The 21787-nt window shown below is 52.0% G+C and overlaps 2 protein-coding genes and 1 long non-coding RNA gene across 7 annotated transcripts in view; 2 read left to right on the plus strand and 1 right to left on the minus strand.

The window, feature by feature from the left end:
- The first annotated feature begins 49 nt into the window (after positions 1-49).
- Positions 50-21617, plus strand: LOC116580447. 2 transcript variants are annotated; one of them, XR_004281661.1, is made up of 4 exons: positions 50-85; positions 17705-17826; positions 19811-20574; positions 21016-21617. It is a non-coding gene; the product is annotated as an uncharacterized LOC116580447 (long non-coding RNA). The 2 variants fall into 2 exon arrangements; XR_004281660.1 differs by lacking the exon at positions 21016-21617 and having other exon boundaries at positions 19811-19971; positions 20067-20300.
- TMEM186 (transmembrane protein 186) lies at positions 92-5685 on the plus strand. Of its 3 annotated transcripts, none has more exons than XM_032326678.1 (3): positions 92-1090; positions 3094-3196; positions 3899-5685. In XM_032326678.1, exons 2-3 carry the CDS (start codon positions 3164-3166, stop codon positions 4532-4534), a joined length of 669 nt encoding a protein of 222 aa, XP_032182569.1. In that variant the 5' UTR covers positions 92-1090; positions 3094-3163; the 3' UTR covers positions 4535-5685. The 3 variants fall into 3 exon arrangements, with proteins under 3 accessions (XP_032182569.1, XP_032182568.1, XP_032182567.1); XM_032326677.1 differs by lacking the exon at positions 92-1090 and adding an exon at positions 1097-2720; XM_032326676.1 differs by lacking the exon at positions 92-1090 and having other exon boundaries at positions 2727-3196.
- The window catches only part of ABAT (4-aminobutyrate aminotransferase), an 81549-nt gene continuing 73744 nt past the window's right edge, over positions 13983-21787 (minus strand). For both annotated transcript variants that reach the window (XM_032326670.1, XM_032326671.1), the window contains exons 13-16: positions 21611-21778; positions 20295-20441; positions 18332-18443; positions 13983-17148 (exon numbers count right to left, since the gene is read on the minus strand). In XM_032326670.1, coding sequence (XP_032182561.1) covers positions 17027-17148; positions 18332-18443; positions 20295-20441; positions 21611-21778 — 549 coding nt within the window. In that variant the 3' untranslated portion in view covers positions 13983-17026. The remainder of the gene's footprint in view (positions 17149-18331; positions 18444-20294; positions 20442-21610; positions 21779-21787) is intronic.

Here is a 21787-nt window from a genome sequence, read left to right on the forward strand (position 1 = left end):
GGCGTCCTATGACGATCGAGCGCGCGCCGTCAGAGGTTCCGGGGACAGAGGGGGTTCACTTCCGGCGGCAGGAAACGAAGCCATGGTAAGAAGGTGGTGTGGTGGGAACCGCGGGAGGTGGTTCGCTTTCGGGGCCGTGGTGAGGGTTCGGCAGGCAGGCAGGTTCCTGGAGTTCTGATTCGGAGAATCCGCGGTGGCGGTGAACCTCCGGCGTAGGTTAAGGCTTGCTGGGCCGCACTTTCCTGCGCTCCGATGGTGTGGGCGACAGGGTCGCTCTCTGAAATTCACTGGGCTCTGTCCCCGCGCGTCAGATCCTCGGGTGCACCAAGTGCGTTCGAGGTCTTTGAAGCCATTGTCTCATTTGACTTGTCGTGAATCCCCTTTGTGAAAGGCGAAGGAACCGAGGCCCAGAGAAGTGGAGGAACTTGCCCGAGGGGCCACAGCTAGTGTGTGTAGAAGCCGAGGTCGGAACCCAGATCGGGCCCCCAAGCCAGGACCATCTTTCCCGGCTCTCCTCGAGGTGTACAGCCGCGCACCTGATAAAACCCTTGGGCTGCGGGTTGGCGCCTCCCTCCCTGCCCAAACTGGGCTCAGAAAACAGTAGGACCGAAGATGATGCTTTTACCTGACAGAGAATCAGGAGGTTATTAGAAGTATGGCAGGGATTTGTTACTCTTTACGACATTGGTTCCTGCTGGGGAAAGTGTTCCCACGGCCTTATGCATTCGGTGCCCAGCCCAGAGTTGGCTGTCCCTGGGTACTTGTTGAATGAATGAAGGCTCTGCCACCTTTCTTGTACCTCTTCGGACTGCCCGAAGATAAGAGGGCCAGTTTGAGATTCAGACGATGCCCCACTCACTGGCTGTGTGTCTTTGGGCACATTTCTTACCTTCTCTGTGTTTAGTTTCCTCCGTGGTAAAGTGGTAAAGTACAGGGGACCCTTGAACAATTCGGGTTTGAACTGTGTCCGTCCACTTTTGTGTTGATTGTTGAAAATAAATACATTGGAAAGATTTTCGGAGGTTTGCCGTAATTCAGAAAACCTGGCAAATGAACTGCGTAGCCTGGAAATACGGAAAAAATAAAAACGGTATGTCACTAATGCCTAAAATACAGGGAGATACTAGTTTATTTTATTTACTACCATAGTATACGCAAGTTTGTTCTAGAAAGTTTATCCGAATGCGCACAGAACCTTGGAGAACTGTACATGGCCTCATTCGTAGTCGAGAGAAACAGAAACATGAAGATGCAGTGTTAACTCCTAACTGCGTAAAATTAACCGCAGTGCATGCTGTACTACTGTAATCATTCCGTGGCCACCCCCTGCTGCTGTTTCGGTGAGCTCAGGTTTAGTATGTGCTTCGCATGGCGTGTGCTGCCCTCATCTCCGTGTTAGCACTTCGTGGCTAGTAAATCTCAAATGGCAGTACAAAGTGGTCCCCTGGTTCTCACGCATTTTTCGTCGTGTTTGGTGCCATGTCGTAAACCTTGAATAACACCAGGGAACCCACACGAAATGCCACTAGTGGTTCTGGAAGTGCTCCCAAGAAGCAGAGGAAAATCATGACATGACAAGAAAAGGTTGAATTGCTCGATATGTAGATTAAAGTCGGCAGCCGCGGTTGCCCGTCATTTCAAGATGAAATGAGTCCAGTGTGAGGACCATTGTTAAAAAAGAAAAGGAAATCCATGAAGCCGTTGCAGCAGCTGCACCAGCAGGGGCAAAGACCTTGCACTTTTTGCTAAATACTTTTTTATCTCGTATTGAAAATGCAGCTTTTATGTGGGTGCAGGATTGCTATGAGAAAGGCATCCCTATAGGTTCTAATACGATCCGAGAAAAAGCAAAGTCGTTACACGACAACTTGAAGCAAAAGGAAGACGAAGGAACTAAAGCTGGAGAATTTAATGCCAGCAAAGGATGGTTTGATAATTTTAGAAAGAGGTTTGGCTTAAAAAATCAGGATGGCAGGAGAAGGAGCTTCTGCCGACTCAGAGGCCATTGATAAGTTCCCACGTCAAGAGCTCCTAGACTGCATACCAGAGGAGTTAGCTGAAGGCGCCTCTGTGGGGATGAGAGCTTCTGGACCAGTGCCACATGAGGAAGATGTAGAAGAAGCAGGGCTAGAAAACATGTTGACGTTAGACAACCTGGCAGAAGGTTTTCGATTATTCAAGACGGGCTTTGACTTCTTTTACGACATGGACCCTTCGTGATTCGGGCACTGAGACGCAAGCAGGTGATGGAAGAGGGCTTGGTGCCAGACAGAAATATCTTTAGAGAAATGAAAGAGTGAAAATGTCAGACAGAAATTACGATGTATTTCCCTAAAGTTAGGCCAAGTGTGCCTGCCTCGCCTGCCTGCCCTTCCGCCGCCTCCACCTGTCCAGCGCCCCCCCCCCCGCCCCGCACCCCTGAGACCGCCAGACCAGCCCGGGGCCTCCTCGTCCTCAGCCTACTCAGCAGGAAGGTGACAAGGATGAAGATCTTCCCGCTGACCCGCTTCCGTGTAATAAATAGTGAAGAGTCATTGTGGTGTACGGTTAAACTTCCCTGTTGTGTGTGTGAGCGAGTGTCTTCATGTGGAAATCCTGTAACTGTACAGCAAGAACTGTAGGGGACGCTTTGTGCCATCATCCTCTGCCTGGGCGTTCACCCTGTAGAACATGTGCAAGAGGCCTTTGGAAGTGGGTAGCCTGTCCTTAGAGGCTGTCAGGTGAGTACTATGTAATATCAAAGTAACTGTGTGTTCTTACTGTTTGGTAACGCTGCTTTATGCCATCAGAGATTTAATTACCTTGCAGTATGCCCCTTACCTCCCTCTCCGCCGCCCCCCCGGCCCCGTAATTGGAAAAGATGCATATCAGTCTATCATCAGTCCTAGGTGGTTTTTTAAAAAAAGGAACAGTGTTTCCCATACTGTATTCAGAACCTGACAGTAGTACTGTGCGCCATAAGAATTTTATAAGGGTTCATTCATTAGCGTCCAGAGCAGGCTCCTGGGAAACAGTCGTATCGATTACTCTAGGCTGCCACTTTGTTTCCAGTCCATGAATTGTTGTTCTTATAAATAGGAATCTCCCTTTTAGCCTTTTTTGTGTTTGGTGTCAGTAACATAGATACTATCTACCGTGTTTTGTGTCCTCCAAGACAGTGTTGATGAGGCTACTGACAATTCATCTTGGAAACAAGGTAAACTTAATGGTACTGATAATACAATACTGTGAATGTATTTTCTCTTGTGTTTCCCTCCCACCTCTTGTGGTTTTCTTATTCACATTCTTTGCTCTAGCTGGCTTTATTCTAAAAACACAGTATGTAATACGTGTAACAACAAACATGGTTTAACCGACTTATCAGTAAGGCTCCTGGTCAACACTAGGCTATCAGTCGTTGAGTTTTTGGGGAGTCAGGAGTTACAGGTGGATTTTTGACTGCATGGGGCTTGGTGTCCTGAGCCCCTGCAGTGTTCAAGGGTCAAGGTCATGGGACGGTCTTACACCGCCTGTGTGAAGCTCACATGAACTTAAGGCATCCTTCCCTGTGTCTCCGCAGTAATCGCAACCTCACAGGACTGGCGGGAGCCTCTGGGTAAGGGGCTCTGTGCGTGTTTTTTTGTTTTGTTTTGTTTTGTTTTAAAGATTTTATTTATTTATTTGACAGAGAGAGAGAGAGATCACAAGTAGGCAGAGAGGCAGGCAGAGAGGGGGAAGCAGGCTCCCCACTGAGCAGAGAGCCCGATGCGGGGCTCGATCCCAGGACCCTGAGATCATGACCTGAGCCGAAGGCAGAGGCTTAACCCACTGAGCCACCCAGGCACCCCTCTGCGCTTGTTTATTTTATGATCAGCGTGGTTGAGTTCTTGAGAGCAATGCTGTCCTGTCTCCCTTCCAGGCCGCCCTCCTCCGAGCCGTGCCACGGTTGGCAGGCCCAGCTGCCTGGAGAAGGCCTGCATGTGGGCTGTGGTGCCGCACCGGGCAGGATCCTGGGAGGTGGATGGGGAGCAGGACCCCCACCCCGAAGGAGAAGCCTGCAGGCACAGACGTGGAGCAGTTCCAGATGGTCTACCGGTTCGATGCTATCCGAATCTTCAAGTACCTGTCCCGGCTGAAGGTGACGCAGACGGCGCTGACGCTGCTGGCCCTGCCGCCTGGCTTCTATGGGTATTCACACGGCCTCGTGACTCTCGGCAACTTGTGCCTGGCGGGTGGGGTAGCCGGCTTCGCCCTGGCCATGCTTTTCTGGATGAGCCACTTTTTCCGGAGGCTGGTGGGCATCCTGTATGTGAACGAGGCGGGCACTGTGCTGCGTGTAGCCCACCTGACCTTCTGGGGCCGGCGGCAGGACACGGACTGGCCCGTGGCCGATGTGATCCCCCTGACGGAGAGCAAGGACCGGCCCCAGGAGCTGTTCGTGCGCATCCAGCAGTACGGCGGGAAGCAGACCTTCTACCTCAGCCTGCGCTACGGACGCGTCCTGGACAGAGAGCGTTTCATGCAGGTGTTTGGGATGCTGGACACCCTCAAGTGAGCTGGGAGCCGGGCCTCCGGGTGGCCCTGGGCCACCCGGATCTCCAGCAGGAAGGCCGAGGGTGTGGGTGAGGCCACAGCGGAATCAGGCCGCTGGAGACCTTGCCAGGGTCTCCAAACCCTTGTCTTTTGGGATGAGGAAATGATGAGGCAGGAGCTAGTGACTGGGTTTAGGAAAGAGGTCCTTAGTACAGATTCTTACTGTATTTGTATGCGACATTCAGCCAGATGATGGCCAGAACTTTCTGTTAACTGCCAGTTCTTGGATGAAGCTACGTCGGGTTCACTCAAGTGGTGCCGTGCTGAGAAATCGGAAGGTGGGGAGGTGCGCGGTGGGGAGCCCAGGATTCAGAGTGAAAACCCTCGGGTGCTGTCCGTTCTCAACTCCCGGTCCTGCAGCAGGTTATCAAGTCTCGCTGAACCTTGGTTGTCACATCCGTGAAAGGTAAAATCCTGCTTGTCACATGGGACGGGTATGAGACTAAACAGTAAATGTCAAGGTCACTGCAGAGGTCAGGGTGTGCTGCAAGGCTTCCAGGCAGTCAGGAGGGATGTCCCGAGCCCTGTGCCTGGCCCCCTCAGGGGCTTACCCCGAGAAAGGACTGGGAAGAAGCCTAGATAGAGGGGGGTCATTTGACCCCGCCGGGATGGTGACCGCACAGTGACTGGGACAGGTGTCGGCCCGGTGTCGGCCCGGTGAGCATAGCACTCCTGCTGAGATTGTGTTTGACACCCAGACGTCTGCGGGTCCTCCTGTGGGAACGCCCTGCGATGTGATAAAGTGAGATGAACTGTATTCTGGTACCTTATTTTATAAACCGAAGCTGATTATATGCACTGCCCTTCCCTGCAGTCAGTGCTACATGTCTGTTACATAGTCGGTAACAGTACAGAGGAGGGAAGGCGTGATCTCTCTTATTCTGCCTCTCAGAAGTCAGTAACTGCATGTTTCGATGTGCGGACTTCTAGCCTTTTTTATTGTAAAATATACAGAATGTAAATTTATCCTTTTACCATTTTCTAGTGAACAGTTTAGTGATACTAACCATGTCTACAGCGTTGTACAACCACCGCCTCTGTCCATTCCAGAACTTTTTTGTCATCCCAGGGAGAAACTCTATTCCCATTAAACATGACTCCCCATTCCCCCTCTCCCTGGCCCTTGTAACCACTCATCTGCTTTCTGTCTGTGTGGATTGGCTTATCCTGGACATCTGGTGTAGACGGAATCAGACACCCCGTGGTGTGTGATGTCTGGCTTTCGCTTGCCATCCTGTGTCTGAGGCACATCTGGACTATAACCCGTACGAGCTTCATTCCTTTTTGTGGCTGAATAAGGTGTGTGTAGACCATATTTCGTTTCTCCATCCGTTGATGGACATTTGCATTGTTTCCAGCGCTTGGCTCTTGTGACTAATGCTGCTGTCGTCATGGGTGGACAGAAGTCTGAGGCCGTGCTTTCGGGCCTTTCGGGTGTGTGTTGAGAAGTGAGATTACTGGGTGGGTGGTAACTCTATGTTTACCCTTGTGAGGAACCGCCAGGCTTTCCCACAATGGTTGCGTGGTCTTCTGTCCCCCCGCACTGCGTAAGGGTTCCAGTTTCTCCATGTCCTTCTTTTGGATAATCGGCATCCTAGTGGGTGTGAAGTGGTGTCTTCCTGTGCTTCTGGGTTTTTCTAGAAACACGGGTGTTATCTTGTACCTGGAATTGTTTGGGTTTTCTGCTTCCCCAAAAACATGATTATCTTAGTGGTAAACCATGGCAAATACTCTGTCACAAGAAAATAAAAGCCTTGTAACATGTGAGATGTCTGATGTTAACTAACCATATTGTAGTAGTCATTTTGCATTGTATACATACGTAAATCATTACGTTGTACCCTAAGTTGATACAGTGTTACATGTTAGTTAGAGCTCAGTAAAATTGGGGAAAGCAGTAGGCAGCTCACCTTGCCTAAAACACAAGGTGCAGATAATTTGATTTTTTCCCTTAAATACTCTGTGTGAAAACAAATTCAGAAATTGCAGAATACCCCCGCTGAGTGCTTGTAGGTCCTTTAGCCTCTAGTACTTAAGTCATTTTCGTTTTTACAAAAGAATGTGGCGTATGAGGGGCGCCTGGGTGGCGCAGGCTGTTAAGCACCTGACTTGATTTCGGCTCAGGTCTTAATCTCAGGGTCGTGAGATCGGGCCCCATGTCCTTCTCTTTCTCCCACCACCCCCTGCCTCCCTAAAAAATTATGTGGCGTATGAAATGTATGGAGAGTGAGCCTTCTCTGTAGACTGAAAATGGCATTTTGAGAAAAGTGACTAACACGAAAGAAGTTTGGTTTTCATAGTTAATTTATTCCATTTCACAGACGCAGGTAACGCCTATAACCCAAGACTGTTCCTTCAAGCTTCCAGATCAGCCCTTCATTCTGTCCAGATTTCTTGTGCCAGGCTCTGCCCAGCACTGACCACAAAGCAGGGGATTGGGGTCCATCTCGGGGGGAGTCTGGGAGAGAAAGGACAGCCAGTAAACCAGTGCACACGTGTATTTAGGTGACTGGGAGCAGTTGGGGGAGCGGGTCACCATGAAGAGGAGGCAGGACCCAGAGCAAGGGCGGCGTGCACGTGTTGGGGCCGACCCTGATTTGATCCTAAGCACTAGGGAGAGCCTGGAGGGTCAGAGCAAGAATGGTGGAAGGAAGTGTGGGAGCTTTTATATTTACATATATATATTTTTAAAGATTTTATTTATTTATTTGAGAGAGATTTATTGAGAGAGATCACAAGCAGGCAGAGAGGCAGGCAGAGAGAGAGGAGGAAGCAGGCTCTCTGCTGAGCAGAGAGCCCGATGCGGGGCTCGATCCGAGGACTAGGAGTTCATGACCTGAGCCGAAGGCAGCGGCTTAACCCGCTGAGCCACCCAGCCGCCCCTATATTTACATATTTTTAAAGACTTTATTTATGTGATAGAAAGAAGGCACAAGCCTGGGGGAGGAGCAGAAAGGGACGGGGAGAAGCAGGCTCCCCACTCAGCAAGGAGCCTGTTCGGGGCTCTATCACAGGGCCCTGGGATCCTGATCTGAGTTGAAGTCAGAGGCTTGACCGACTGAGCCACCCAGGCGCCCTAAAGTGTGGGATCTTTTAGAAACAAGAAGAAACCGCACTTTGTAATTCGTGTTCAGTTGTAGCTAAAGATGCAAACATAACGGTCGTAGGCGTGTGGATTTGATTCCTGCGGTTGGAGACCCTGGTCTGGGGAGTGTGGCTGTGTCCCTCAGGTGTTTGGGGACACTGGGCACCCACCGTGTGGGCATAGCTGTGGTCTTCTCAGACATAAGGGCTCTGCATGCAGGAGCCCGAGCCCTGACCCAGAGCCTGGGTTTGCATCTGGGTGTCCCGGAGGCCACCAACCCATTCACAAGCACTGGCTTTTTCTTCAGGGGAAATGCCATGTTGTTCCACTGACCTCTTGTTCTAGGCAGACTCAGAAATCCAACCAGAAGCGGACCACTTCTCCCCCTGTGCACCCCTGCCGTTCTGATCCTCACCATCCTCATGTCTCCTTGGGGCTGTTGCAACCTGCTGCTGCCATGATCATTCCCCTGCTAGAGCCTGTTCTCACAGCAGCCAAAGTGATCCTTTGTTTTTGTTTTAGTTTTTAATGTTTATTTATTTAGAGATAGACCATGGGTGGGAGGAGGGGCAGGGGGAGATGGAGAGCGACTCCTCAAGCAGACTCCCCGCTGAGCACGGTACCCCGATGTAGGCTCCATCCCAGGACCCTGAGATCACCAGAGTGATCCTTTATTTTATTTTTATTTTTGAAGATTTTTTTCTCTATTCATTGAGAGCCAGGGGAGCAGGAGAGGGAGAGGGAGAAGCAGACTCCCCACTGAGCAGGGAGCCACTTAACCCACTGAGCCACTCAGGCACCCCTATAAAATGTCTTAAGAGGTATTAATGATTTGACTTTGGCCTCATTAAAGACAAGAATTAACTCAACCCCTGAGTTGGTCTAGTTGTAAGCTATTACCTGAGTGAACCTCACCCCCGGAGATTCTGGTTGTGTTTGGGATGGGTCCCCAGAATCTTTTTGAAAAGCTTGACGCTGATTCTGAAATGCAGCCAGGCTGGGAATTTCAGGAATAGACTATCAGGACAGAAAACGCTAGAGTAACTCATCCCTGCGGACTTCGTGTTCCTGGGGTTCTCAGCTCCGGCTCCATGTGCAGAATCACCTGGAGAGCTTTGTAAAAATATGGTTGCCCAGGGGTCCTGGGCAGCTCAGTCAGTTAAGAGTCTGCCTCTCGCTCAGGTCATGATCCCAGGGTCCCTTCATCACGCTCCTTGCTCAGCGGGGAGCCTGCTTCTCCCCCTGCTTGCACTTGCTCTCTGTCAAGTAAGTGAAATCTTAAAAAAAAAAAACAAAACCATACCATTGCCCACACCTGTGACCAGGCATTGCTATTCAGGGTTTCTCAGGTGATTCTCACGTGTAGCCTCGGTTGACAGTCACTGCCCTGAAGCATCGCACACGGGAGGTGAGAGCCCCGTTCTCAACAGCTGTGGCAGGAAAGAACCTCCATTTCCTTGGGTTGTCAGCTCACACAGCACCAGCAGAGGGCACACAGCACATGCGTTGTTCCATCCTCGTCTTCCCGAGCCAGAACCACCGGATCTGCACTTGACCACCCAAGGGCTCCTGTGGCACACACCAGGAGGGCAGTATCTGGGAGATGTCCAGACTCACCTGTGCGCAACCCCTGCAGATTCTGGTAGATGCTGGTATTTGAGAGAGAGAGAGAGCGCACCGAGAGAGGCAGAGGGAGAAGCAGACTCTCCACTGAGCAGAGGGTCTGACATGGGGCTCGATCCCAGGACCCTGAGATCATGACCGGAGCTGAAGACAGAGGCTGAACCCACTGAGCCACCCAGGCGCCTTCGGGGTATCTGTATTTTTATGCTTCCTAGGTAATTCCAAGGCACCCCAACTTTTGAGACTCACTGGGATTTACCCTTCCTGAAGGCCATGCAGATAATAAAGCATCTGCTCTCAGGAGATACAAGTGGTTCTTAGATACATGGGCGATTTCCCCCACTTTGGAGACAGTGCCCACGTGATCATCTGATAGAAACACCCAAGCAGACTTAGGAGGCTGTTCATCGAATGTTCCTAATAGTAAAAGGCATGAACAGCAGTGACAAAACTGGAAGTAAACTGAGTGTTTGTTAGTAGGTAATGTGGTGAATAAATGTCGGTAGAACCATAGTGCGGACCATTATATGGCCCTTCAAAGAAATGTTGGGGGGCGCCTGCGAGGCTCAGTCCACCTAGCACCCAACTCCTGGTTTCATCCCAGGTCGTGATCTCCCGGTCGTGGGACTTTGCCCCAGGTTGGGCTCTGTGCTCCGCGAGGAGTCTGTTTGAGTTACGCTCTCCCTCTGCCCCTCCCCACCATGCTCTCTCTTTAAATTAAATAAATACATCTTTAAAAAAAAAGAATGAGTTGCGCCTGGGTGACTCAGTGGGTTAAAGCCTCTGCCTTCGACTCAGGTCATGGTCCCAGGGTCCTGGGATCGAGCCCCGCATCTGGCTCTTTGCTCAGCGGGGAGCCTGCTTCCTCCTCTCTCTCTCTCTGCCTGCCTCTCCGCCTACTTGTGATCTCTGTCTGTGTAATAAATAAATAAAATCTTTAAAAAATAATAAAATAAATTAAAAAAAGAATGAGGTTGAACTATATCTGCTGATGTGGAAAGGTAACCATAGGATAATGATAAGTGGAAAAAGCAAGCCACAGAACAGAACAGTTTTGTGTGGTCTTGTTTTTGCGTTTGTATAAACTGTAGGTTCTAATTTGTTCACAGTGGTTACAGTCGGGGGTGGGGCGGGTGGACAGGACGGAGGGCAGACGTCCACGTTCAACTTTATAACCTCCTAATACCGTTTTTAAGTTTTTATGACAGAGCATGTTGTCTGGCTTAACAGATGAAGAAAAAAAACTCTTTCAGGGGCACCTGGGTGGCTCAGTGGATTAAGCCTCTGCCTTCGGCTCAGGTCATGATCCCAGAGAGCCCCGCATCGGGCTCTCTGTTCAGCGGGGAGCTTGCTTCCTCCTCTCTCTCTGCCTGCCTCTCTGCCTCCTTGTGATCTCTGTCTGTCAAATAAATAAAATCTTTAAAAAAAATTAAAACAAACAAACAAAAAACCAAAACTCTCTTTCAAGCCAACTCTGTAGATGAAGGGAAGTTTCTCCACTTTGAATTCCCATTCTGGACTCGGAAGCTAAGCTGATGTCGGGAAATCGTGGAGATCATTGGTGACATGGTCACATTTGTTCCTTTTAGAGTGGTTTTCCTGCCAGTCTGCTGAGACCCGTCTGAACTCTGGGCGCCTCTGTGCCCTGGGCTGGGTATAATTTAGCTGCAGGGGATGGGGTGGTCTGTACCACACCTGTTTCCATCCATTACTTGCTAGGGACTGAAGGTGTATCCCCCCGCCCCTGCCGTGAAATTCAGCGGCTGAAACCATAACCCCCGTGTAGTGGTGTTTGGAGGTGTGGGGCCTTTGGGAGATGATTAGGGTCCCCATGATGGGATAGGACCCTTACAAATAAAGAGGCTTTCTGTGTGTGTGTGTGCCCCCAGGAAGGCCATGTGAGGACACAGGGAAAGAGGTCCTGACTAAGAACCTGACCATGGACTTCAGCCTCCAGAACTGTGAGAAATACATGTCTACCATTTAAGCCTTCCAGTGTATGATTACTGGGGAGGTCCTCAAGGGGGTATGTCTGCCAGTTGACCCTCAAACTGGCCCCGGGCAGTCGAAGGTTCTTCAGCCCTTCCCCTGTCCTTGGAATGTAGATTCCACCTGACTTCTCTGTTTCCAGAAGTTGCCCAAGGGATGTGGTGTTGAGCCCATCTGCGCAGTGGACGCCAGTGAACCCAGTGAAGACCTCCATATAAACTCTTAAGGTTCTGGCAGGTGGGTTTGGAGAGCCTCTCATCTTGCAGCTGCCCAGGACAAGGCTTGTAAGTTAAGTTCCCTTATAACCCCTGCCACCTGCCCATCCGTGGTGGCTTGCCTCTCTCTTGGGTCTCGCCCTGTCCCCTACCCCACCCCCCATGTATGGGGTCCAGTTCCAGGATGCACCTGGGGAGCTCACAGGAGGTTGTAAGCCAGCAGGGGTATTCCTTCGTAGCCACCTGCGCACACAGACGTGGTCCCCTAGAGCACAGTGAGGTCGGCGCTAGTCAGGGACATTCACAGTGTGCGCAGCTAGGAGCGAGTGTCCCACCTGCGCCGCTTACCAAAGATAAGACTTCTACCATTCAAGGACCACATTTAGTGCCCTCCCCAGCGCCGATGTGGTGGGCTCTGCTGCTTGCAGGGGTGGGGGGCAGTCTGGGGTAGACTGCCCAGACGGCCAGGGGTGGGAGCTTTCCTTCCACTGCTGCTTTGTGACTTCAGGACTTATGAGTCCCCACATGGAAAGCAATAAGGTCCCTTTGAACCCCAGGCAGAGTCCAGCTTTTATGGCCTTGTTTTGATCCTGTGGCATTCAACCATGAAATCCTGCCCAATTAATCAGGCAGGGCCCATACCATCTGGCCATGTTTGTACCAGCTCTGGTGACAAAACATCCATTTCACTGATGAACAGTTGAGATATATTCCAGGACTCGGCTCAGCTTGTATCCGCTTCAGGAAGTAGACTTAATATCTACGGGTGGGAACTTAACATTGACAGAAACAGACCGTTCAGAAATAGAACCGTAAGTGAGACGCTGTGTGTCCTGCCACGTTGTAGCTGTGACCGGTTAGAGAAGTTCTCTCTGTGCCTTGGGTTCTTCCTGTGGGAAGCAGCGGTGACTGTGGCACCCACCTAGGCTGGCTGGGGGGACTCACTTGTTACCCGGAACACACTTAAATTGTGCTTGGTCCAGGGCAGCATTTGATAGATGCTAGCGAGCTTCACTGTTAGCACCCTCCTTTTGCCAAGGAGGTTCAGAGAGGTGAAGGGACTTGCTCAAGGTCACCCAGCTAGAAAGCAGCAAAGTTAGGTCCTTCCCCTGCAGCGTTCTGCCTCCCCTGCACCAAAGCAGAACAGGAAGTAGAAAGCAGTGTCTGGTTTTAACAAAGAGTGTTTGACCGTGAGGTTTTGGTACCTTCCACCATCCACTTTAGGAAGTTACGTTAAGAGCACATAGGAATGCCGACCAGTTCAGGTTGACTTTACAAGGCAGGTGGGCAGGCTGGCAGCTAGGCTGGCCATGGGAAAGGTCCTGGAGTGGAAGACAGTCCCTGCCCGCACCCGATCCTAACCCGACTGCATGTGTGTAGACACACATCTGTTTATACACTAAGAGACCATCTTTCATACACCTGTGTTTCAAATCCTGGCTTCCAAGCAGTTCCCCCAACCTCTTTGAGATTGTTTCCTCACCTTAAAAAGAGGCATATGAATACGTAGCTCATAGGTTTATCAGGAAAATTATAGGTTTGTCAGGAAAATGCGCATAGTAGATGCTCAACAAATGATTAACTGTCATTACTAGATGTGATTGTTTCAAAAACACATTGAATGGTAAATCTTGCCGTCCAAGAAAATTCTTTTATAGACATGTTGGGTATCCAAGGTAGAGGAAACCTGGAAAACCACAGATCCACACCTTGGTTTTACAGGTGAGAAAAGTCAGAGCCACACAGGGTCACTGACACAGCTGGGAGAAGTAGTGAGGCAGGGGCCCACGATCCCCGTGCCAGGTCGGGCCACCAAGTCATCTTGACTGTCCTAGATTCCTGACTGGTCTCTCGGCCTCCCTGTCCCTCACAGGAGCGCTCAGCATGGTGGGTGACCTCCCCACCCCGCACCACAGCGTGGAAATGTGGTGCCTCTGAGCAGGGCGGGGAAGGCCCTCTACAGCCGAGCCCGCCTGTTGCTTTGGTCCAGTCTCTGACTCCTGCGGTCTCTCTGTGATCACATCACAGGACGCCTGTCCTTACTCTGTCTTTGTGCCTCCGGTTAGCTTTGCTCTCTGTCTGGACTGCCTTCCGTCCCTCCTCAGAGTCACTGGAGCAGTCCCTCTCAACCTTGAAGATGGAACTCAGGGACCTAACTTCCAGCCCAACGTGGGGCCTGCACTCTGTGCCTCTACAGCATCTGGGGTCTGCCTGTATTCTGGACCCTAGGCTGGCTTGCTATACCCCCACCAAGAGATGAGCTGAGTGGGAGGACAACGCCCTGTCCACCCCTGTGCCCCCGCCACATGCTAAGTCCTCGAGCTCTGGTGACGTTAGTGGCCTCACGGTGCTTCCTGAGCCCAAGGCAGACTTACGCAGGCAGAGTAATCCCCCAAGACCTCCCTCAGTGGTATATAATAGGTGTTTAATAGGTACTTGTCAGACGATGACTTAACTAAACCGTTCCCAACCCCAAAAAGGCCACGTTCGTGCTCATGTTTCCATTATAAATTTTTTAATTAAGAATACTGATTAACGCAGGAAACAGATTTAATTCACGGAATTGTGTATATGGTCATCAGTTACATTGTGACATGTCAATTTCTTTATCATTGATTGGCACTGTCAACGGAATACTGTAAACAAGATCACTTTGAATGTTTAAGTCGGTGGTGCTCCCACCTGGGGTTCTCTACCATGAGCTGATCTATGTATGTGTATATATATATATATATATGTATATGTAGAGAGATAGGTATAGATACACAGGTATATTAATGTGCACAACTTTGCATGGTTACTGAGTGTCAGTAAAAATTATAAAAAAACATCCATTTATTATAATAAAAGTGAGGATGTGCTAAGACTTGCTATTACAGGACCTTGTTTTCTGTAAAAGTAACAAGACTTGCTAGAGATAGTTAACTAAGGTCTATGGCACTGATGGGAGATGGATTCATTCCCAGACCGCTGGCAACAGAAGCACTCTGCGGGCCCCGCCCTCGTCAGCCACCTGTCGGCTGGGCTCCCCGTTTTTACCCACTTCCCCCCTTACAATCTCGAGCCCTGCCGAGAGTCTTTTCCTTGAATTTATTCCAGCTATACCCCCACCTCCAAAAGAGGATGCCTCAGGAACTCGTGTGATGCCCTGAGCCAACAAGATCGTGTTGAAAAATGGCTTAAAAAGTTTCACGCGAAGGAACTTCCCTTGGTAAGGAGTGAATAAGTCTGGAAGTGCCTTTCCAGATAGAACGATTTCATTTCTCCATGATTGCCTCATGAGAGAGAACACAATGCCTATAGCCAGTCTCTCTACCGAAAGAGTCGAGTTTCCGGTTGCGCCTTGGCTTGAAAACCTTTTGGACTCCGGGGACCTTACTGCCGTTGGCACCCAATGCTGAGGTTCTCCAGAGAAAGCCTACTTGTGCCAATAAGTGAATTAGGGTTTGGTTTGCATCTGGCTTGTTAAATAAGGCCTTAACTCTTGGGATATTGCCTGTGGAATCTGGGAAGGTATGAGACCATGAACTGGCGTGTCTTTGAGCGCGCTGTCCCCTTTCCTGCAACACTCCTCCTTGCCTTGCTTGGAGAACTCTGGCTCATTCTACCAACTCGTGCCCCATGTTACTTTCTCCCCAAAACCTCCTGAGCCTGCCTGCCACTCCCTCTGACTTCCCGACGTTCCCATACATCTGTCACAGCACTTGCCACTCCGCTTGGATTTCCGGTTGAAGAATTTTGTCCCCAGTGAGATGGGAGTCCCTCGACAGCAGGGACCATGTTGTATTCCTAGTGCTTAGCACCGGGCCTGGGACAGGGGAGGGACTTAGAGAGAGTTCCATGAAGGAATGACAGAATAAACAGATGGACATACGAACTAGTGGTACCCTGCACAGAGAGGGGCAGACACCTCCGTTCAACCGGCAGAGCCAACAGCCCTACACCAACACAAGTCCTCCTGGAAAGCCGTGGTTAGCACAGACCCCAAGATGAGGCGTGCACCAGAAGCCACGGATCTGACCGCGTCTGTTTAGTATGCACTGCCTTTTCTTCTCGACAAACACAGGTCGAGGACCACTGGGAAGAGTGGAAGCAGAAAAGAAAAAGAAACCACCACCACCCGTTTGAGGTCTTGGATGATTAGTTATTAGAAGATCAAAGAGCCAAACTGAAATCTTGCTATGTCCAGTTCCCAAGACAGCCGAGCAGGCAGCGGGAGGCGGAGCGCTTCCCTCGAGGCCTCTGAGTCTGCCCCACTCAACACCCGTCCGCTGCTGTGGGACAACCAGAGGCTCTTTGTAGGAGCATTGGAAGTCTGATCGTTTCCAAGACTGTCTCGCCTCCAGAAGAGGCCCCTTGGCCTCTGCTACCATCCAACTCAGCATTTAACTCTCATCTGCCTGGTAAGCTACGTCCCCCTCTCTGTCGGGAAAGTCTCTAATCTGGAGTGGCCAGTACAAGGAAACGACCTGGAACCAACAGGCCATCTTTTCTGCATGGTGCGCTGGTGCCTGGAGTTTCACGGTGCTATCCTCAGGAAGAAATCTAGCTTAGCAACCAGTTCTCCGTGCTGGAGGGCTTCGCACAGCTCTGCCGTCTAGTGAGGGCTGCTCCGAAGGGGAGTAGAGAAAGAGCCCCTGGGGCGAGGAGTCCACGGGTCAGACCCCAGATGCCCAGGGAGACAGGGGGAGGTGGCTCTGCTTCCCAAAGCCCTGGGCTTCCGCTCCAGGGCCACTGGCTTGTGCTTCTGACTTTTTGGCTCCTGTGTGTCCCCATGGATGCTCAGAGGACACACTGGGATCCCAGGACTGGGATCACATTTAACAGAGGGGACAGAGTCGGGGGAATGGAAGGTGGTGAGTAAGAAGTGCCGGTGATGCCTCCCAGAGATTCTCCAAGGCCAAGCCCCGTCAAGGACGGAATTCACAGTTTAGAGGATGCCCAGATACACTGAGTGGAGCGACCCCTTCCTGCACTGCAAGCTCCAGCCTAATGTTCCTCCTGTCCTGCCTTTGTGTCATCTGTCCTGTCCTTTGCTGAACTGTGCATGGGACCTGCTCAGAGCCCCAGGCTGGGCAGGAGGGGGAAAGCAAGCCTGTCTGCATCAGGCGAGGGGGGCCCGCATCCTTGATCACGCAATATGGCACTCGAGAGGGACCGGAACCCAGAAGTCCCCGCCACCAGTCCTGGGAGCAGCTGTCATTCCTTTGCCTGGCTTCCAAAGAAACTGTTGGGGTCAAGGTGGGCACATATATGGCCAGGACCCTCATGGCCCTGCCGAAGACGATGTCCAGGGCTCACGCAGACTTTCTGGGCTCAGACCCATGTGCGTCATTGGCTCTGCAGGGAGGAAAATCAAAACCAGCCCCTCCCGCCCGTCCCCTCCCCCCCGAGCCACCACAAACATCCCCGCCCCACAAAGAACCCTTCTGTTTACGCATTCGCCTCTGATACTTTAAGTGAAAACATGAATTAGGCAAACTAATCAATTTGACAACAGTTGAGATTGGGGCTTTCTCAGAGCACAGTGGAAATGGCTTCTTTACTTGAAGTCTGCTAAGATGTCGCTGAAAATATTGAGGAACAGGTGCGCGTGGTGATCCCTGAAGACCAGAGTGGGGCGGAATCGGATGGATTTGTCCCCGCAGCCTCCCAACACCACGCCTGAAAGCAGAGGCAGGAGGAGAGTCAGCGGCCTGGGCACAGAGCCGCGCCGTGGCCGCCGGGAGGGGGCTACCTGCAGTGCACCTTCCTTCCGTCCAGCTTCTGTCTGTCCTTCCTCCCAGCCTGCCGGCCGTTCTCTCTCTCCCTCCCACCTTCCCTTCTACCTCCAATGTCTGCTCTGCTGCCCCCGAACAAGGCCAGCCGAGGCCTGCCTTCCAGAAACTCGTGGTAGGGTCAGGAAGGAAAGAAGCAAACAGGGAAATGACGGAGTCCAGGGAGGCCGGCAGCAGGTGCGAGGGGCAGAGCTGTCACCACAGAGGGTTGGACCTGCTGATTTTCAAGGGTGTCTTCAGCACTGACAAGCTGGGTGTCCTGGTCAAGGCCCTGCAGTGCCCCCGAAACTCAGCCTTCTCTTCTTAAAGAGGACGCGAGATACCCCTGCCCCTTGGGAATTCTGAGAGGGAGCAGTGAAGGGGCCGTGTCTACGCTTGACCCATCTTAGGGCCTCCGATCGCACGCTCTGACCCCACTGCACCTCTGCCATGGCTTCCCATAGCTCAGGAAGAAGCTGGGACTCTACAACGGGCTCTGCAGGCCCACGTGACGTGTGCCCCGTGGCCCCTCCTCACACCCCGTTCCAGGGGCTTCTCCACCTCTGTGGGCTCCATCCTGCCTCAGGTAATTGCACACGTCCCTCCCTGTGTCCGAATGCCCTTCCCCACCTTCCCCTGGCCAGCCCCAGCTCCCTGGCTAGACTTAAGGTAAAATGCCTCTTCCTCGAGGAAGCCTCCCTGATTTCCTGGTCCGACACTTCCCCCTACCATTCCATCCTTAGCCCCTTTTCCTCCTTCCTAGGATGCAGAACTGCAACCGATGGTTTACGAAAAGCCGTCTCACGTGGTCCCTGTATGCTAGACCGTGAGCTCCTTGAAGGAAGGGCCCCGATGGTCTAGCTCCTTCATCATCTCAGTTGTCTCCTTTGTTGTGTAACTCACCTTCTCAGTGAATGTCTATCGAGTGAATGAATAAGGAAATCCCACTGGCCCCTGTCCCTTCTTTTCCGAAAGAGCACTCAGACTGTCTTCAGCCCCTCGAACCCTCTGCCACCCTGTGCCCCGCAGTGCACCCTCCCCAGGTGACCTGGATCCCTGATGCAGCCCAGCTTCCAGTCCTGCTCACTTACCTTTGTTTCTGGCCATTAAAATGAGTTTATTCCGTATGGTTTCATCGGGAGTGTCAAAGGAGCAAAAGGTGCCTCGTCCTCTCACTCTGCTGATGAACTGGGGGTACCGGGCCTGCAATGGGGGGGGGGGCACGTCAAAGCACATCACCCGGGCAGCAGCCGGGCCATCACTGCGGCTCCTTACATGCACCCCAGGGTCTGGCCTTCAGGCCTGTGCAGCTCCAGCAGGATGGCTGCAGGGTTTCGGGCTCTGGCTCTACACATCCAGTCCCGAGTCCAAAACCCGCTCTGCCTCTCTCTCCTGAAGCACCCTGTAAGTGGCCCGTGCCTCACCTTCCTCTTCTTTAAACTGAAGTATGTAAATGCTCTTGTTCCCCACGGGCCATGGTGGGAATTTAGTGACACAAGATTGGCACTCGGTAGGTGCTCAGAGGACGTCAGCTGTCCTTATCAGAACTTCCACTGGCTCTGTCAGTTAAGCATCCAACTCTTGGTATGAGCTCAGGTCATGATCCCAGGGTCGTGGGATCGATTCTCCCTAACCCTCTGCCCCACCACCCCGAATATGTGCCCTCGCGCTCTCTCTTTCTCCCTGTCAAGTAAATAAGTAAATAAATAAATGTTAAAAAACCATAACCTTAGGGCAGCGGGGCAGAGCCGAGGGGCGAGTGTCATCTCATTGGTGGAAAAGTGGAGATAAAGCCACATTCTGGTGTTAATAAGGGCCCATATGGGCGCCAGGCACTTACATACATGGTCCACCAGCAGAGGAGGGCCCAGTGGGTCTCCACAGGTGGGGAAACTGAGGCTCAGAAGTCCCTGCAGCACTTCCTCTGCTTGTTCAGGCACCTGCTAACTAGCTGGAGGGTCTCAGCTGCTCTAACAGCCACACTTTACCCCTTGAGCGTCTGGGCCTCCTGAGCGCCCCTAGAACATGGACTTTGAAGTCTGCCAGCATCAGGTTCCAGCCCCACGGGTGTCATATGGGAGCTGTCTCACTTTGGACAAGCCAACAGCCCCTCCATGCCTCAGTTCCCTCACCTGTAAAACTGGGGTAGTAATGGTGGCTACACTCTCCGCTGCGGGACTTCACCCCGCGGGTGTCAGAGATCCCCTGTTCCAGGCCGGCCAGGCATGCAGCAGGTGCTCAATAATGCAGGCTGTTACCACAACTGACCAACCTCCCTCCCCAAACCCCTGCCATCTCCCCCTGGTGGTTCTGCTCAGGTCACAGGCAACTGGACCCTCCAGCTCCCAGCGGATGGGCTCTTTGTGACCGTCAACCGGGGAGGGTCCGCTGACCTCCAGCTCCTGAGTGGGCTGTGCTCCCACTGGCTCCGCCCCATCTGGGAGAGTCCTGTGCACGTGTGTGTGTGTGTATGTGTGCGCGTGCGTGCGCGCTAAGTTGGGGGAGGGTGTCGGGCAGGGATCTTGACAGAAAAAGGCAATTATAACCGAGAGCTGTGTCGTCCCACGCAGCAGCCACGTGTGGCCTGAGATGTGGCAAGTGCAAGTGGAGACACGCTGTCCATGGAAGGTCTAGGCCGGGTTTCCGAGTCTTAATAGAATACAACCTCCCACAGTGACTGTTTTCCGTACTGACGGCAGGCCGAAATCATCGTGCGGACGTGATGGGTTAAGTAAGACACATTATTGCTAACTTTGCCCCCTTCCTTTTTACTGTCCGTCTGCTTACTAGAACGTTTAAAATCACTTCTGTGGCTTGTCCTGTTAGTGCTACTGTGGAGTGGTACGTGTGAGAACACAGCAGCAACAAGGGACAAGGTGACGTGTCGGGGGGAGTGTGAGTGCGGTGTGTTTGCGAGGCTTCCCAGAGGACGGCTGCCCGAACTTAAGAGAGCCAGGGACGGGGAGTGGGGGAGGGGCGGACCCTACAGAAACGGGGAGCTCAGATGGTGCCTTGGAGGGCGGGGAGCCACAGACGGGGGAGCGCGAGGGGTACCTGGAGGTCCAGCAGCCCCGTCAGCAGGGCCTTCCCAGCATGCGCTGCATTGTTCAGCAGGTCCTCCCGCTTGATGATGTTGATGACCTCGGCCAGCAGCAGGTTCTTGGACGGGTCCCCCAGCCAGGTGTTAAAGATCCGGTATGGCTGGAACGAGGCCCAGGGTGTTGGAAGGGTTCATACACGGGCACACCCTGGAGGGGCCCCACTTCCTTCAGACACGTGTCCGTCTTGGGAGGAGAGAAACCGGACCAACGAGCATCTACCAAGGCCCGGGAGGGTAAGACACGTCATCTCACTGCAACGGCTGCTACTGTTAGGGAGACCAAGTCGGTCCATGCCCTAGACAATCTCTCAGTCCTGGGGCAACCACGACAGTTGGCCCTTAACTACTTATAATCCTCATTTTCTAGACGAGGAGCCAAGGTTCTGAAAGGTTAAGTGATTTGTCCTGGAAAATACCGGTGGGGAGTCAGGAGTGGATTGGTGGCAGTCTGATTTACAGTGAGCACCGATTTACTCCTCCATGAATTATTCAGGTGTTAGTGCAGCTAACTAAAACACACTTCCTAGCCTCCCTTGGAGACAGGAGTGGACATGTGACCAGATCTTAGTCAAAGTGTTAGAAACAGAAATGTTGTGGGATTTCTGGGAAGGCTGCTTTATTAAGACAAGCAGGAGGCCACTTTGTCCTTTCCTCCTTTTTCTTCCTACTGCCTAGAACTGATACATGATGGCTGGAGCTCCAGCAGTGATCTTGGATCATAAGGCAATCTTGAGGGTGGAAAGCACATGCAGGAATAGCGGAAGAAAAGATCCCGGGCCCCTGATGACTGTGTGTGTATGTGTGTGTATGAGAACCCCTATGTATATTTGGCAGTACAGTGTACTGGTTTAGAGCATGGGCTCCTCATTTGAATCCTGGCTTCGTCACTTAACAGGCTGTATGAACTTGGACAGTTTAATTAACCTCTCCATGCCTGGTTTTTCGTTGGCAAAATAGGAGAGAAAAATAACACCTACTTGGTTAGATTGTTTTAAGGATTAAAAGGACCTGAGAAGTACTTAGAATGGGGCCAGGCACAGAGCACGTGCTCAGTTCAAAGCAGCGGCTAGTAACAACATTATCCTATGGGCAGGAGACTGACAGTGGGCTCTGAGGAAGTTGCCCCGCACAAAGCTGGGTGATCATAACCACTGGTTAATTACACTGGTAAGAAGTGGGTGTCAGGGGCCTTATGTGACCTGGTCGGTGTCCACTCAGCTCCTGGTTTGGAGAAAGGAGTGGCGGGGAGCCAGGGTGGGTGGCTACTCACAGCATTGGGCCTGAACTCCTCCTTGTGGAAGAAGCCCCCAGTCATCATCTTCTTGCTGAAGGTCATCACGTCTGCAGGGTCGGCCAAGCCCCAGTGCTCGTGGGCCCAGAACTTGCCTGTGCAGCCCCCTCCCGTCTGGACCTCATCCACCAAGAAGGCACAACCGTGCTGGCGGAG

The sequence above is a fragment of the Mustela erminea genome, chromosome 20, assembly GCF_009829155.1.
Source record: "Mustela erminea isolate mMusErm1 chromosome 20, mMusErm1.Pri, whole genome shotgun sequence".
In the NCBI taxonomy this organism is placed as follows: domain Eukaryota; kingdom Metazoa; phylum Chordata; class Mammalia; order Carnivora; family Mustelidae; genus Mustela; species Mustela erminea.

What these genes read in the sequence shown, in the direction of transcription:
- TMEM186 (XM_032326678.1), top strand. Translation starts at nt 3,164, where the DNA reads ATGAGGCTACTGACAATTCATCTTGGAAACAAG. An exon ending in CAATTCATCTTGGAAACAAG is followed by an intron (nt 3,197 to 3,898) that starts GTAAACTTAATG and finishes TCTCCCTTCCAG; the next exon opens with GCCGCCCTCCTCCGAGCCGT.